Genomic DNA, 17,897 nt, shown 5'->3' on the forward strand with positions numbered 1-17,897 from the left:
GAAGACTAGTTAGATACATGGGAGCTAAACCATTAAGAGCCTTGTACGTAAGTAGCAGCAGTTTGTAATCAGTTCTAAACTTAACATGTAGCCAGTGTAGAGATGATAACATTGGGGTTATATGGTCATACTTTCTTGTCCTAGTGAGAACTCTGGCAGCTGCATTTTGGACTAACTGTAGCCTATTTATTAAAGATGCAGGACAACCACCTAGTAATGCATTACAATAGTCCAGTCTAGAGGTCATGAAGGCATGAACTAGCTTCTCAGCATCAGATACAGACAGGATGTTTCTAACTAACTAATAACTATTACTACTACTATAACTACTGTCAGAAACAGGTGTCTTGATGGATAAAACTAGGCCCAAATGCAGGGATAACAGAAATATGATTTATTAACAGAAAAAAAAAATCACAAAAACTAAGAAACTGACATGGAAGAGACAAACGCTAAAAAGACGAGGACAATGTGAAGCAAAACTCAATGCGGCGGAAATAAATAGGCACAGGGCTGTCAAGTGTGACGCATTGAGAGTGACAGTCACGCATACTGTACACTATCGTATTTCTCACGCAGAAAAACTTTTTGACTATTTATCATATATTTAATAAGCCGCAGCGCCCAAAACGTATCGGTCCACACCGCTGTCTCCATGGAAACGGGCTTATTCTGCTTATGCACTTGTATTTGTTATACTCCTGTTAAACAATAGGGCACAGTATGGGGAATGAAGGGATGAGATGTAATGTAGAGGAGAAGAAGATAGTCTTAAGTATGAAAATGAAGAGTGTTGCACGTGTTATGTGTAAAGCATAAAGTAAAGAATTGTTCCGTTGACCTTGATTGCTTCTTTTACTAATACGACAATACCACATACACAATAGCCAATCAGAAAATAGCACTATTGTGTCTGGGTAGGATTTAACGCAACAACCAATGAAAAAAAAATTAATTAGCGAGGGTATTTTTGATGGTCGGTTTGAACAAAACCTCAACACGAAACAGCTCGTCTCTGGACGGGACATTGTCCTCAATCATGTCCCTAAACATGTCTGGGCTTGTGCTGAACTGTTTTATATGGGAGCAACATTACACATGATAAAGGGGTCCAAAAAGGTAACAAACACTTACAATAAACACCACCAGTCATAATCTCTCTCTCTCTCTCTCTCTCTCTCTCTCTCTCTCTCTCTCTCTCTCTCTCTCTCTCTCTCTCTCTCTCTCTCTCTCTCTCTCTCTCTAACTCTCACTCTCACTCTCTCACCTCAGCAACGTAAGCACATAAACAGTACGCCATAAACAAACAGGGGAGGGGGGGTGGAGGTAATCCAGCATAGGCAAGCAGCCATCAGGTCCTGCAGCCTTTATCTTCGGCGCTGGTCACAGACCCGCTTGTCAGACTGGTGGTACAAAGCGGCGACGGCATTGGATGGGGAGTGGGGGGTGGTGGTGAGTGCATATCTTTATATATGTGTGTGTGTGTGTGTGTGTGTGTGTGTGTGTGTGTGTGTGTGTGTGTGTGTGTGTGTGTGTGTGTGTGTGTGTGTGTATAAGTGTGTAGGCCTGGAGAGTCGTTGCTCCTGGCATCAAATCTCGGTGCCTCAGTCCGCAAGATTGTCATAGCAATACACAGCAAGTTGCCATGGAGACAGCCTTGATCAGGTCCCAGACAGAGTCAACAATCAACAGGTTACATTACACGGTATACATTTTATACCGTCATAGTAACAGAGTTAACGTATCCAATGATAGAGTCTTAAGCACTTTTGTACGTCACACTGGATAAGGGCGTCTTCCAAATGCTGTAAATGTAAATGTAAATGTAAATGTATACCCTGCCCACGACACAGTTCCTGATTGGTCGATTTCAGTCTTATGCAAATGAGCTGTAGTGGTTTTTATCTCAGACGTGATAGTGAGAAATGAGACAGAAAAAGTTTAAGTATGAATATACTGAAAGCTCTGAATGACAACATAATAATGTACAAAAAGACACCAGAAGATGCCAACATGGTCTTTCTCACTTGTTACTTACTTTCTCTCTCTCTCTCTCTCTCTCTCTCTCTCTCTCTCTCTCTCTCTCTCTCTCTCATACACACACACACACACACACACACACACAAACACACACACACACACACAAACACACACACACACACACACACACACACACACACACACACACACACACACACACACACACACACACACACACACAGACAAACAAACCCCTGCTCTAAATACCTTCAGTTATTTCCTCACAGTGACCCCAGCTCCAGCAGTGTGTGTGTGTGTGTGTGTGTGTGTGTGTGTGTGTGTGTGTGTGTGTGTGTGTGTGTGTGTGTGTGTGTGTGTGTGTGTGTGTGTGTGTGTGTTTGTGAGTGTGTGTGTGTATGTGTTCAGGGTTTACTCTTTGGATTCTGTTCCGATAGAGAAAATCTAATCTTTAGAGAAAGGAGAAGACAAGAGATGTTTAAGTTGTGTTACTGAGACAAGTCTTGAGGCGAGTGTGTGATGAGTTTCCTTTATATTATTAGCTACATAAGCATCGTACTGTAGTTCTGCTGCAAACTAAATAAATAAGTCAGACATTCAAATTGTTAGAGTACCGCTTTAACCCTGCCCACGACACAGCTACTGATTGGTCAATTCCATCCTTATGCAAATGAGCTGTAGTGTTTATTAAGTCAGATGCGACTGCGAGAGATGAGACGTGAGACTTGTAGCTATGAGACGTGACAAAAACACGTGAATTCGACAGCAGCAAAAAGTGAGTATTACATATACAGTATCTCTCTTAAGCTTTTCTTTCATGTAGTTAGAATAAGCAATAAAGTTCTGTTAGAAGAAACATAATCAACAAGACGTCAAACTTTAAAATGAGAATTAATTAAAGAACAACATCTAATTCCTTTCATTTTTTTTGTCGTCTTGTGGAACATTTACAAGTTATCACTTACCCGTATTATATTATATTATATTACACTTATAAACTTACAAATTATAAACACTCTCTGTCTCTCACCACAAGCTAAAAGGACAAAAAATAGGTCCCAGCTTTACTTCTTACTTCTGACTAAAATTTAAATAAACATCTACATATCAGTTAGATTTGTTCTGAGACGTCTGACGTGACATCACAACTCGTGTTCAGCCAAATCCCACTTCTGCTTGTGATTTCACCAGTATTCTGTAAAGTCAAGCATTAAATGCTTGAGGGACTGTTACTATGGAAACAATAAAGTAGAACCAGCGTGTTAATATATGCCTGTGATTTGTAGCCGGACTACTATTAGAGACGACCAATCAGAATCGAGAATTAAGCAAAACGTCTATTAATAATAATATTACTGTATTTTTTAATTTATTTAATAGTTGTGGGACACAGTGGTTCATTCAGGATCATGAAGACTTCTTGTGTTGAATTCTTTTTGTTGACAAACATTTTTTGTGTTTTTTGGGGCTTGTATGTAGTGTATGTGACTATAGCAGGGTTTAATGTGGACGTGTGGCTGCTGGTTGTGGCTCTGATCACCGTCTCTTTCCTGCTGCTCAACACGGACCTGTTCCTGACCAAACAACAGCACAGCTCACTGAACACACTCGCCAACGCCAAGCTGAGGACCACCGCAGGGGGTGAAACACACACACACACACACACACACACACACACACACACACACACACACACACACACACACACACACACACACACACACACAACACACACATAGGTACTTCACATCATACTTAACAGAAATGAAAAAAATCTAAGAGTAATAAAAGGGAAAAACGAATTAAAAAAATCCCCAGAAATGATTCAGATTTTAATTTTTTTTTCTTCAAAATCTATCAAAATGAATCGGATTCATTTAATAAGTAACTTTACCTCAAGATATAAAAGATATAAGACTTATACTGTAGACAGCATGAGTTAATTAGCGTTAAATTATTAGTCTGTGGTGCTGTAAAGAATTATTTCTCTATCGTCTGCCGCTTGGACAGGATTTCTGAGCCCCTCTCCCTCTGCTCGGTTTCTGGTTCTCGGGCGAGTACTCTTTATTATGTCAAACATGTATAAATATATAGTACATATAGGACATAATGTGTGTGTGCGGAGCTTAATGCTAGTATCTGCAGAAGATACCTTGACCGTTATCATGAAGCAGGAAACCTCCCAGAGCAGTATCATGTTTTTCATAACCTCTTTCATACAAAGCGTATTGTAGCAGAGCAGAGAGGCTGGGGAGAGGAGGTTATGCTAGGTCAAGGTATCTGTGTGTGTGTGTGTGTGTGTGTGTGTGTGTGTGTGTGTGTGTGTGTGTGTGTGTGTGTGTGTGTGTGTGTGTGTGTGTGTGTGTGTGAGAGAGAGAGAGAGAGAGAGAGAGAGAGAGAGAGAGAGAGAGAGAGAGAGAGAGAGAGAGAGAGAGAGAGAGAGAGAGAGAGAGAGCACAGGTACATTAAGTGCTTCATTAGAGTTAGATATGGATGGATAAAAGGTCAAATAAAATACTTCTAGCATTTATTAATCCAGAAAACATTTAATAATAAATATTTTCCCATCTACAGACCTTGGAAAATTTTCCTTAGTTAGATTTTAGAGGATTATTAATTTTTTTTTCCAATGATACACAACAGGAATTGTTTTCTTCAGTTAGTTGAGGTGTTTGTTATTATATATAATATATTTACATATACAATCTGTACCTGTACAATCTGTTTTGCACCTTATAGTATTTTATATATAATATATTTACATATATTTACACGTATACATATATAAGTACATACTGCATATAATGTGTAGTGCTACTGTAAGGATGCCCAATAGTACACTGTGTGTACTGACACGTATGAGCATAGTGCACATGTTCATTTGCTGATTCCATTATCTGGTTGTTAATTGTACATATTGTACACACATATTGCACTGACTATATGTATTAGCAAATTGCACATTTTCACTTGTCAGCTCATTACCTATATATTTATCTGTACAACTGTTCTGCAATTTCTGGAGTTTGCTCCTAAGAATTTCACTCACCAAGGCACATGTGCTGTGGTGATGTGACAATAAAAGTGACTTGACTTGACTTGACTTGACTTGTTTGTGTTTTCGTTGTGAGACCCAGAGGAGAAGAGCTTCAAAGCGCTTACACTCTGGGAGAAAAGTGGAGCCATAATCATGGCTGTCAGACGACCGGGATGATCCTTGTGCAGAGAGGTACGAGTGTGTGTGTTTGAGTGTGTGTTGTGTTAATGTAAACTCTGATAGGTCGTCCTGAAACCTGTAACATTCCTTATTCAGTGTGTGTGTGTGTGTGTGTGTGTGTGTGTGTGTGTGTGTGTGTGTGTGTGTGTGTGTGTGTGTGTGATAAAAGGAAGCCTCTGAGCTGTCCTCTCTGAAGCCTCAGCTGGATGATCTCGGCGTTCCTCTGTATGCCGTGGTGAAGGAGAACATCACCACAGAGATAGACAACTTCAGATCCTACTTCAGTGGAGAAATCTTTCTGGACGAGAAGGTCTGAGATTCGATTTCTATTTCATAACGAAGGCCTCGTTTCGTTCTGTATCGTACCGTTCTGTATCGTATCGTGTATAGAGAATTTTTTCCTACTGAATGGAGTTGTTTATTGTTTAGTTGCTACATGGGTTAGTTACTACATTTAGGCCTGAACGAGTGAGAATAGAGAATACTGACTGAAAATGGCAAATGACTCATGATTCATTTAGAATGACTCACTTTGAATGAATACAAATTTCTGACCAAACCACAATGATTTATTCGTTCTATAATTAATTTATTTTCCTGTTTGTTGCAGATTTTTTTTTACAGTCCCAGTCAGAGAAAAATGAGGCATATGGGCTTGGCACGTATTAACGTGTGGAGGAACATCCTGCGTGCCTGGAGAAAAGGTTACCCGGGCAACATGAAAGGGGAGGGGTTTATACTTGGAGGCCTTTATGTGATTGGTCCAGAGAATCAGGTGATGTTCTATATCACTTACCTTTGTTTACTTTTTCAGTTTAGTGATATAAATCATTATATAAAGATATAAATCATTTACATATTTTTACGATATATTTGTTTATATTTGTGTATTTATTTGCAGGGTATTTTAATGGAGCATCAGGAGAAGGAGTTTGGTGATAAAGCTGATCTCAGATCAGTGCTACAGGCGGTAAAGAAGGTGCAAAAAGCTAACTAAAGCCATCAGCACTGATCTCGAGTCAGTTTTACAAACTGAAATGGACTTTATGTTGATTTTATGTCATGAATCTACAAAAATAATGACAGTCTGTGTTCTTTAGTACTCATAGACATTATGATTATATCACTATGTTTGGTCTTGTTGTGTTATTGTTGTATTGCAATGTGTCTCTGTAATGATGCTGTAGGTTTCAGGAGTGTATTTATGACAGACTGACTCTAAACTCTCTACAGGAGCGAGCAGTTTTGATGCCTTACTCTCACAAAGCCAACATCAAACACAGTAACACACTGTCATCCAATTATACAATATATAATTAGCACTAAATCAGTAATACTCTTATGATTGGCTGGTTTTATACAGCATCTCATATGCGAATCCTATACAAGTTTTTTATGTACTGTTTTGTTTTTTCACTTCTTCATTCATACACTTTAAGCACTTTAATAAAAAACACAATTTCGTAATCAGAAAGCACATTTATGTTTAATGTCATTACATATGAACGATCAGAAGCTTTGTTTTTATCGTGAATTGTGTTGTGATACTTATCATGAATTGTGATGTCATAGTATTAAATAGTATTAGTAATAGTAATAATAGTATATTAATATTAATAATGATAATAGTAATAATAGTATTAGTAATAGTAATAATAATAATAGTAGTAGTAATAATTAGAGTATAATAAAAATAATAATAATAATAATAATAATAATAATAATAATAATAATAATAATGAATAGTATTAATGAATTGTGATGTCATTAGTTACTCATTACATATGAATGATCAGAAGCTTTGTTTTTATCGTGAGATGTGTTGTGATACTAATTAATGTCTGTATAAAAAGAAATAAACCACCACACAATAATAAACACTGATCTGGACCAATAATTAGCTCAGACATAGTAATTACATGTAAAGCAGTTAAAAATCGTTCAGTTGCATATAGCGTATTTTGTTTTATAAAATAAATACTGACTGACTAAATTCATTACTGGTTGTGTCTTTTATTTTTTACTTCATTAAACCTAAATTAATGCCTTAACCTGGTACGAAAATACGGCCAAGATGATTGACACTATTTCGTCCAATAGCAGCCCTGTACCGCACACGTACCGACCAATCAGTGATGGAGGTCGGGGCTTAGGACCTGCTGTTGGAATAAATGAGGAGTCATTTGTCTGAGGTAAAAAACAAACAGGAACGCAAAACTTTCAAAAAGAAATTAGTAAGTTAATTTCAGCGGTGTTTTTATTATTTATTGCTGTTTTACAAACGACGATTTCTTAGGTTTGTTTATTCAGTTTCTTTCATTTAATAGCAACACAGGAGAAGACTAGCTTAGCCGCTCACTTGTTGCCTAGCAACACAGGTGAAGTTTAGCTTAGCCGCTCACTTGTTGCCTGGCAACCTCTGACAGAGTCTTTTCTCTAGACGTCCTGTAACTTAACTATTAATGATAACTTTTATTTAATTTATTTATTGATTTTTTTTAAAAATATAGTCTGATTTTATAAGTCTGATAAAAGTTATTGTGCGTTTTAATAAACTTATTTAACATCTTTTTTTTATCCGCGCGAGAGCAATAAAACACCAGACCGGAAGTCATTAAGGCGAAATAGATACCGTACATAACGTCAAAAAATTTGTACGATTAAAAAAAATAATAAAAATGACATCTACAATATGTGTTCACTTGAACTGACGATAAAAAATATCCTTAGAAAAATACATGAAGAGAAAAGCGTGTAAACGTGAAGCCCCGCCCACAGTGTTATGACGTCATGCCACAGAACGCCTGATCACAGACAGGAGTTGGACAGAGTAATGTGTGAACAGTGACATATCTAATATCTCTTTGTTAATAAGGTGTTGGACCACCATTTGTGTTTAATGAGGCTTCTCATCCTTTTGTGAAGTGCTTTGAATATCAGCTTGGTGATATTCAGGTCACGTGATTGATCTGGTCAGGGCAGAAGTTCATACTGATGCTCCTCAAACCAAAACTGTACTGTTTCTTCTGTTTGTCTGGCCACATTATCTTGACAAATGGCGTAATTATTTGGAAACAACATTTGGACCATAGTACGCGCCTGTAGACACCACCATGTAGGCTGATGATGGGGCCAGCAGTATACCAAGATACGGCCACCCAAATCTTCACAGATGTTTGACAGTCAGAACCAGACAGTCCAAGCTGTACGCTTTCGTGGTGGTTTTTTATTCCGTCCATAAACGCAACCGACTTTTGGGAATAATGTAAAGGATGATTCAGCAGACATTACCGCTCGTTACCAGTGATACCACGTCTTTGGAAACAATTCTTCCTGAGTTTTGAGTTTTGTCCACTATTCTTATTGACCGATGAAGTCCCGGCATGCTTTGTATACACAGTCATAGTTGTGGAGACTGTTGCTCTTGCTCTTAGGTCTGTAAAGTTTAGCTCCTGCTGGACAAGCTCCCATTATTTGTCCCCTTTAGAAATCTGACAAATCTCCTATTTCAACAATGTCTTATACTAATCACGGCTGAACACAACTGGTTTTATACCAGCATGCAACCTAGACACTATATAGCATAAAAATAAATAAATGATAATAACAACAGTAACCTATACAAGTAACATTAAACCCTCTCTCTCTCTCTCTCTCTCTCTCTCTCTCTCTCTCTCTCTCTCTCTCTCTCTCTCTCTCCACAGAAAGAATGTCCAATCAACAGTCCAGTGTTTAAGTTTTGATTCGATAAAGAAATGACTGTGGACAGATTTCTGTGATTCTTTGAGAAGACATAAAGTGGAAATGAGGTTGGATTACCACAGAACATCTTGCTGACCCTCACACACACACACACACACACACACACACACACACACACACACACACACACACACACACACACACACACACACACACGATGGAGAGACCACAACGACCCACAACCCCAAACCAGGGTCAAAACAGGAACAGATCTCTGTCTCCAACACAAAGACCAGCTGGTGGAAACACAATCATAGAGGGTGAGGCTGTCTGTGTGTTTGTGTGTCTGTGTGAGACCGTGATAATTTTGTGCGCAATCAGAAACCAGAGCTTTGCTGTGTGTTTGTGTGTCACAGGTGATCTGCATGGTGAGACAATGACAGTAACAGTGGATCAGACAGAAGACGGTCATTTAGGCTTCAGCGTCCGTGGAGGAGCCGAGCATGGCCTCAACATCTTTATCAGCAAAGTGGAGTCCGACAGTGCTGCAGGTGTGTGTGTGCGCGAGTGTGTGTGTGTGTGTTCAAATGAGATGTTTAGCACTATAAAGAGAGAGAACTGTGTGTGTATGCATGTGTAGAGCAGGCAGGTCTGTGTGTGGGGGATAAGCTCCTGGAGGTGAACGGTGTCAGTCTAGAGAACATCAGCATGAGCAGTGCTGTGAAAGTGCTGACCGGCCACCGTCGCCTCCGATTGGTCCTCCAGAGAGTGGGGCGGGTCCCTGGGATCAGATACAGCAATGAGAAGACTACCTGGTGAGCAACACACACCAGTTCTTACTTACATTCTTACTTACTTCCCACAGGCTGGAGTTATCCAGGAGACACACTTCAGCACAGAGAGACTGAAACTGTAACGCTGTTCACACAGTTCTAACATAGTCACTTACTGTAGGATGAAGAAGATGGAAGCTGGCTGTAGTTCACACATGAATAACAGAAACACTGGGCAATGAACAAGCAAATCATGTACTTAAATGTGTGTGTAGGGTCGATCTGATCCACCGCAGGATGGTGGTAGAGGAAGGGGACGTGTCTCTATCAGACAGGCGCACAGATGGTGCTCTGTGTCGTACAGTTCACCTGAACACGTCTCTCTCACAGTCCTGCCTCGGCCTCAACATCCGCGGAGGAAGAGAGTACGGCCTGGGCATCTATGTTTCCAAGTGAGAGACTCTGTCTGTCTCTTTTTTTGCCTGTCTGTTTGTCGGTCTGTCAGTGAGTCACTATGTCTGAGACTGAGCAGCTCTGGAGTGCGGATAAAAAAACACAATATTTCTATTTCTGGTATGATTCTATCTGTAATTTCTATATTTGTGTGTGTGTGTGTGTGTGTGTGTGTGTGTGTGTGTGTGTGTGTGTGTGTGTGTGTGTGTGCAGGCTGGATCCAGGAGGATTGGCTGAGCAGGGAGGGATTAAGATGGGGGACCAGATCCTGTCAGCCAATGGGGTGAGATTTGAGGATATCTCTCATAGTAGAGCTGTGGAAGTCCTGAAGGGCCAACGTCACCTCACATTGACTATCAAGGTGTGATACACACACACACACACACACATACACACACACACACACACACACATACACACACACACACACACACACACACACACACACACACACACACACACACACACGCACACACACACACGCACACAAGAGAAATATGCTCAAGGTTATAAGGCAAAGCAGCATCTAATTTGTGAGTGTACTGTACTCATGACTGTGTGTGTATGTGTGTATGTGTGTATGTGTGTGTATGTTTGCCAGGTACCTCATGTCTTATGTACCATGCTGTAGGTTCAGGTGATAAGTGTTTTAAGGGTTCAGCAAACACTGGGTACAGCTCCGACCTGATCTGACGTGATGAGTGTGTTCTATTGAAACCCTAAATGTCTCACACGTGTCTCACCTGGATACTGGAGCTGAGAGCTGTTATTGTAATCCTAAAGACCCAGAATTCACAGTTTGATCTCAACGAACATCCTGTAAGCGTCGGCTTTACTCAAAGTGAGACATAAACAAAAATGAATTCAGTCAAGTCTTGTTTGATTGACAGGAAACAGGAAGATACCCAGCTTATCAGGAGCTAGTGGCAGAGTACAGCTGGCATGATAAACGTAAGAACCCTGACTGTGAACCGAATCGTAATTCACAAATAATTCTGTTGAACTTCTGAGACTTTATGTACTATCTTTCAGGAGGCAGTAAAGGGTTCCGTTCCTTGTCACGGGGGTCGGAATCGTCCTCCTCGGCCTCCTCTCTGTCCTCTGGAACCCTCCTCAGCTCTGTGGCTGGTCTTTCCCAGGCCACGCTGCCTCTCTCTCTGCCCCTCAGGTCCAGCTTCTCTGAGGGCCAGTTCCAAACAGACCCCCTTGAAAATGACTTCTACGCCGAGACCAGTCTGAGCCGTGGCCCAACGGAGCTCCTGCAGGATTCGGCTATCCGTGATGACGGAGGAGGAGGAGGAGGAGGAGGAGGAGGAGACGACCGAAGAGAGGGGAGGAAAACATCTCTCCTGATGGCACTAAGCCGACCTAGTCCACCCATCCGCAGGACCAAAAGTCACATGACCATCTCAGGTCTCTGAATTTTTGCGCAGACTTACACTTTGTCTACCCGTTCACAATATGACCCTTACTTTCCTTTTTTCTCTTACACACATTCAGAAGAAGAACAGAGGAAACAAAAGAAGCAGAAGGAAGGAAGAGAAGAAGGTGGGATCTCTTTGCAGCGTTCCAAAACCTTCCTCGGCCTGTTTCGGAAGAGGAGCTCATCTAGGGAGCGTTCCAAATCACCATCCCGAGCCGAGCTCCCCCGTGGTAAGACGCTGTAATGAATTTTGCAGGTTAAAGTAAAGTTCTCTATGATAAACCTGCTTAAAATTATGGTCTGCAGCCGAAGGTCCGACGGGCAGCAGGTCATCCGATCTCCAATCATCATCCGAGGAAGTTCTCACTCATGTGGAGGAAATGGCCACGAAGCTGCTGGAGGAGGAAGACGTAGCCGTTCTCAAGGAGATCTGCAAGCGGGTAACACTGTGTGATGTTGCCCACTAGCCAATCAGAGCCTTTGGTTTTGGTATGTCTGAGGTTTCCTTTTTGTGTCTGTTCAGTATATAGCGGAGCGTGAGTTGAATTCTCTAGTGCGCCCCCTGCTGAGTATCCTGGATGGACCGGAGAAACTCCTGTTACTGAGGGAGATCAGGTGAAGAAAACAGTGTTGGTATTTTAATGTTTGCTATAAAGAGAATAGAGTACAGGACTGACATTATATAGAGTAACACACACACACACACACACACACACACACACACACACACACACACACACACACACACACACACACACACACTTTCTACTCTCAATAACAGAGCTAAAGTTTGAATCTTTAGAGTCATAACAAAAGGCGAACACTTCTAAGGAAATAATATATAAGACCAGAAAAGCTGACGTCTGCTTATATCTCTTTCTCCTGTGGTGACTTCAGAATGCTTGTTCCTAAGGAGGATCTTCAGCAGTTTAACGACCAGGTCAAGCTCTTCGAGGAGGAAGCCTACGACATATTAAAGACACGCTCTCGTGAGTAATAAAATACCGACTCCGTACCGATTCATACTCAGCCCGTCAACACGGTTGTGTTCACACGATTGGATGCTGCAAAATACACGTAGCTCTTAAGCTAACAGCTTTTTCTTGCAGGACGATCTTCCCCTCTGCGCTCTCCCAAGGCAGGCCACGCCCCCAAGCGCCACCTCATCACACCTGTACCAGGTGAGACCAAGAATCAGATTAGTATCATACATGCGTGATCTGTCGGACTCTTGCTTCACCGTATATGTGTGTGTATTTGTGTGCGTCTCAGACCAGCAAGGTGGCTTCGAGCTCCAGGCGGCCGAGGACGTGGAGAGACAGAACCGGCTGCTGGAGCAGTTACGGCGTCTTCGCACGTCTCTGGCACAAGATAAGACGGAGGAACCTACCCGAGTGTCCTTCACTCCTCTGATGGATATCCCCGTAGACTCGTGTTCTCACCCAGAATCCTTCAAACCTCCTAGATCGTCTCCTAAAATCCCAAACTGGCTACTGACTCAAGACTCGTACTCTCCACCTACCACGCCCGGCGAGCTCACACCACATCCGGAAAACACCACCTTGAGAAGGGGGAGGTCCCCGTTTCGAAACGGACACTCGGAAAGCAAAGCTGATAAAAAAGAAAGAGCAGGACAGGATGTTTTCTTCACCGTCGTAAACACCCCTCGTCACAGAAGGCCCCTACTCTCTCAGGTTTTTGCTCCACTTAGGAGAACACAGAGCTCTGCAGCGCCCTCTGTGGGACAAGGCGAGGAAACCCAGGCTCATGAGCGCCATTGTGATCAGGAGTACAAACTCCAAACCGTCTGCATCAGCAAAACCAAGCGTTCTCTGGGTGAGCAAATCTCTGCTGTTTGTTCAGATAGGAAGAAACTACTGCATGACACAGTGTTAGGGTAAACCACCTTTAAGCTGTCCTGAAGGGTTTCATACCCCTTACACTCTCACACACACACAATCTCTTACACACTCTCACACACACACACAATCTCTTACACACTCTTACACACTCTCTTACACGCTCTCACACACTCTTACACACTCTCACACACACACAATCTCTTACACACTTTCACACGCTCTTACACACTCTCACAAACTCTTACACACTCTCACAAACTCTTACACACTCTCACACACTCTTACACACTTTCACAAACTCTCACAATCTCTTACACACTCTCTCACACGCTCTTACACTCTCTCACACGCTCTTACACACTCTCACACGCTCGTACACACTCTCACACGCTCTTACACACTCTTACACGCTCTTACACACTCTCTTACACACTCTCACAAACTCTTACACACTCTCACAAACTCTCACAATCTCTTACACACTCTTACACACTCACACACGCTCTTACACACTCTCACACAATCTCTTACACACTCTCTCACTATCTCTTACACACTCTCACACGCTCTTACACACTCTCACACACACACTCTCACACACTCTCTTACACTCACACACACTCTTACACACTCACACTCTCTTACACACTCACATTCTCTTACACACTCACACTCTCTTACACACTCTTACACTCTCACACACCCTGACACACTCCTACACACTTACACTCTCTCACACTCTCTTACACACTCTCACACACTTACACTCTCACACACACTCTTACACACTCACACATACTCTCACACACTTATACTCTCACACACACTCTTACACTCACACACTTATACTCTCACACACACTCTTACACACTCACACATACTCTCACACACTTATACTCTCACACACACTCTTACACACTCACACATACTCTTATACACTCTCACACACTTACACTTTCACACACACTCTTACACACTTATACTCTCACACACACTTACACACGCTCACACACTTATACTCTCACACACACTCTTACACTCTCACACACCCTGACACACTCCTACACACTTACACTCTCTCACACACTCTTACACACTCACACATACTCTTATACACTCTCACACACTTACACTCTCACACACACTCTTACACACTTATACTCTCACACATACTCTCACACACTTACACTCTCACACACACTCTTACACACTTATACTCTCACACACACTTACACACGCTCACACACTTATACTCTCACACACACTCTTACACTCTCACACACCTTGACACACTCCTACACACTTACACTCTCTCACACTCTCTTACACACTCTCACACACTTTTACACACTCTCTTACACACTTTCACATACTCTCACACTCTCACACAAACACTCTTACACACACACACACCCTGACACACTCTTACACACCCTGACACACTCTTACACACTCATGCACCCGGACACACTCTCACACTCTCTTACACACACACACACACACACACACACACACACACACACACACACACACACACACACACACACACACACACTCTAACACACTCTTACACACTAACACACTCTTACACACACACTCTAACACACTCTTACACACTCTCACACATTCTGTGGTGTAACCTCGTCCCTGTCTCGTTTGTTTTCTCTCTGAACTGAGCAGGGATCAGTATCTCAGGTGGTGTGGAGTCCAAAGTGCAGCCTGTGGTCAAAATCGAGAAGATATTTCCAGGAGGCGCTGCGTCTACTAACAACATGCTGAAGGTACACAACATACTTTAAATAATGGCTTATTCACCAAAAAAGCGTGACACGTTGTGTTTATTCTGATAAATCACTGAACAAGTTTTAAGGAGACATTTTATAAGGAATAAACCACACAGGAGCAGTGTGATGACACAGTTACTGATACACTCACAAGGTTGATTATTTCCTTATAAACGTGTTATTCCTCTGACATACCGTATGACATCATGTTAATAAATAAATAAATAAATAAATACAAGAGGAATAAACGATATAACACTTTATCACTTGATCCAATTTATCACACCACCCTGTCATTGATTATTTTCCCATAACAACAAAGCATGCTGTGATTTATTAGTGATTTATTTATGATGTCATTTAATCTCTCACTATCTGCTATCTGTCTGTCTGTATGTGTCTCTCTCTGTTTCTCTTTCTCTCAGGCTGGCTTTGAGCTGGTGTCAGTAGACGGCATATCGCTGCAGGGCATCACGCATCAGGATGCAGTGGAAATCATTCGCCAAGCTTTCAGCAACAAACACACCGACCCCATGGAGCTGGTGGTGAAGGTTCCTAAACACTCCTGACACATTGATCCTGCTTTAAATATCACAGGACTATTAACTGCTGAATTGCTCGACATGCAAGACACATCATCGCACCTAACGACACCCATCATGTCTCCCATGGTGATGTTATACAGACCTCAGGAATGGATTTAGCTCAAAAAAACTCACACACTGTATATTTGATCCTTTTATCAAAACCTTTGTAATATATATTACAGTTTAAATGTAAATGTAATACACACATACACAGATTCTACAGACATGGGGGGCACGGTGGCTCAGTGGTTAGCACGTTCGCCTCACACCTCCAGGGTTGGGGGTTCGATTCCGGCCTCTGCCTTGTGTGTGTGGAGTTTGCATGTTCTCCCTGTGCCTCGGGGGTTTCCTCCGGGTACTCCGGTTTCCTCCCCCGGTCCGTTGACATGCATGGTAGGTTGATTGGCACCCCGTCCAGGGTGTATCCTGCCTTGATGCCCGATGACGCTCCCCGTGACCCGAGAAGTTTGGATAAGCGGTAGAAGATGAGTGAGTGAGTGAATGAAAGTTTAAGTCTACAGAATTCTGAATGCTCGATCTGAGGTCGATGTGTTTACAGCTTAGTGCCGCTAGAGGGAGCTGCTGCACTCCATCCACCATCACAATAGGTCTATTTCTCTCTCTCTCTCTCTCTCTCTCTCTCTCTCTCTCTCTCTCTCTCTCTCTCTCTCTCTCTCTCTCTCCCCTGTGTATTGTGACGAATAAAAAACATTCCTTTCATTACTTTATCTTTTATTTGGAAGTCACTGTGCTATTTATTTCAGGAAGTGCAGATTCAGTTTAACTCCGAGATCTTTTCACTGCCTCTGTGTGTGTGTGTGTGTGTGTGTGTGTGTGTGTGTGTGAGCAGATGTTTGTGATAGCAGTGTTTGTGTAGAATTGTATGTGTAGACAGTGTGTACCCGGCCTCATTGTAGTGAACTTGTTAAACAAGTCTGTTCTGTACAGTAGAAGCTCACACACACCCATACATTTGTGCGCGCGCGCGCGCACACACACACACACACACACACACACACACACACACACACACACAGTAAGTAACTTGTTTTATTAGTAAACACAGTATTATTTGACATGTAATTAGAGCTGCGTACTAACTGACACCCAAACAAAAACATCTTGAAAATCAAAACCCAGCACTAACACTGGTTACCATAGTAACCTGACAAGTACGCACTTTTAGTCCGTACTCTCGCCACGATTGATCACGTGACCTACAACAGGCCAGTCTGATCACTCTCTAATCGATTAGCTCGCAGTTCTTTAACCAATCAGATCTGAGGCCTCGCGTTGAAATGAATACTTTAAAAAAAAGTTTAGATATCTACCTCTTTCTTTTCTTTTGTTATTCTTCTATTTTTCTCTCTTCTCCTTTGTTCCCCCCCATTGTACACTTTCACCTTGGCTTTTATTCTTTCTTTTGTCTCATCCCCCTTTCCCTTCTCCCCCCCCCTCCCCCTACCTTTTTCACTCGTTACCTGATCTATAATTAATCACGGGGCTACAGAGAGAGGACAGGTGTGGCGAGTGATTGATTAGACTTGAGCCAATCACATGGCAGCATTATGCCCGAGTCCCACCTCCTGCTGGACCAATGAGGAGCGAGCTGACTTCCGCCCGCTGGGTTTGCTGGACACAAAGTAAACACGGCTTCCTGTCCTAAAGGGATTTACAGTGTCCTGCAGGAACAAGCAGTTTATGATCAGTAGGTTTTAGTAAAGTATAAATGACTAGTTTATTTATTGCCCAGAGTTTGTTGGAGGCAGTTTTAAGGCGGAGAACCACAGGACGAAGCTGTAAAGTCTGAGTAAGTGTCATGTCACACAGTCTGTGTTTAACTTTATTACACTGTGTAACACTTTATACAGCCGGGAATCTTTAGATCTTTATTAAACACACAAACTACAAACTCAGGATCGTTCTTTTACTCTGTTTATTTGTTTATTTACTAACGCGCGTGCACTTGGTAGTGTGTGTGTCTCTGTCTCTCTCTGTTTCTCTGTCTCTGTTTCTCTGTCTCTGTCTCTCTGTCTCTGTCTCTCTGTCTCTGTTTCTCTGTCTCTGTTTCTCTGTCTGTGTCTCTGTCTCTGTGTCT

The 17,897-nt window shown here is 42.0% G+C and overlaps 1 protein-coding gene and 1 pseudogene across 5 annotated transcripts; both read left to right on the forward strand.

The window, feature by feature from the left end:
- The first annotated feature begins 2,435 nt into the window (after positions 1-2,435).
- On the forward strand, positions 2,436-7,212 carry LOC113652075 (annotated as a pseudogene).
- A 118-nt stretch (positions 7,213-7,330) lies between these two features.
- pdzd7b (PDZ domain containing 7b) lies at positions 7,331-16,089 on the forward strand. 5 transcript variants are annotated; one of them, XM_047817021.1, is made up of 16 exons: positions 7,331-7,407; positions 8,920-9,237; positions 9,334-9,468; positions 9,558-9,732; positions 9,966-10,142; positions 10,357-10,504; positions 11,034-11,094; positions 11,176-11,556; positions 11,644-11,796; positions 11,873-12,006; positions 12,090-12,181; positions 12,464-12,555; positions 12,676-12,747; positions 12,839-13,402; positions 15,109-15,209; positions 15,638-16,089. In XM_047817021.1, exons 2-16 carry the CDS (start codon positions 9,135-9,137, stop codon positions 15,779-15,781), a joined length of 2,532 nt encoding a protein of 843 aa, XP_047672977.1. In that variant the 5' UTR covers positions 7,331-7,407; positions 8,920-9,134; the 3' UTR covers positions 15,782-16,089. The 5 variants fall into 5 exon arrangements, with proteins under 5 accessions (XP_047672977.1, XP_027016767.2, XP_047672979.1 ...); XM_027160966.2 differs by having other exon boundaries at positions 11,879-12,006; XM_047817023.1 differs by having other exon boundaries at positions 11,179-11,556.
- Positions 16,090-17,897: the final 1,808 nt, after the last annotated feature.

Source organism: Tachysurus fulvidraco, chromosome 8, assembly GCF_022655615.1.
Source record: "Tachysurus fulvidraco isolate hzauxx_2018 chromosome 8, HZAU_PFXX_2.0, whole genome shotgun sequence".
Classification (NCBI taxonomy): Eukaryota; Metazoa; Chordata; class Actinopteri; order Siluriformes; family Bagridae; genus Tachysurus; species Tachysurus fulvidraco.

Coding starts and splice junctions, on each gene's coding strand:
- pdzd7b (XM_047817021.1), top strand. CDS start 9,135: ATGGAGAGACCACAACGACCCACAACCCCAAACCAGGGTCAAAACAGG. Junction 9,733..9,965: donor AGCAATGAGAAGACTACCTG/GTGAGCAACACA, acceptor ATGTGTGTGTAG/GGTCGATCTGATCCACCGCA. Junction 11,557..11,643: donor AAGTCACATGACCATCTCAG/GTCTCTGAATTT, acceptor ACACACATTCAG/AAGAAGAACAGAGGAAACAA.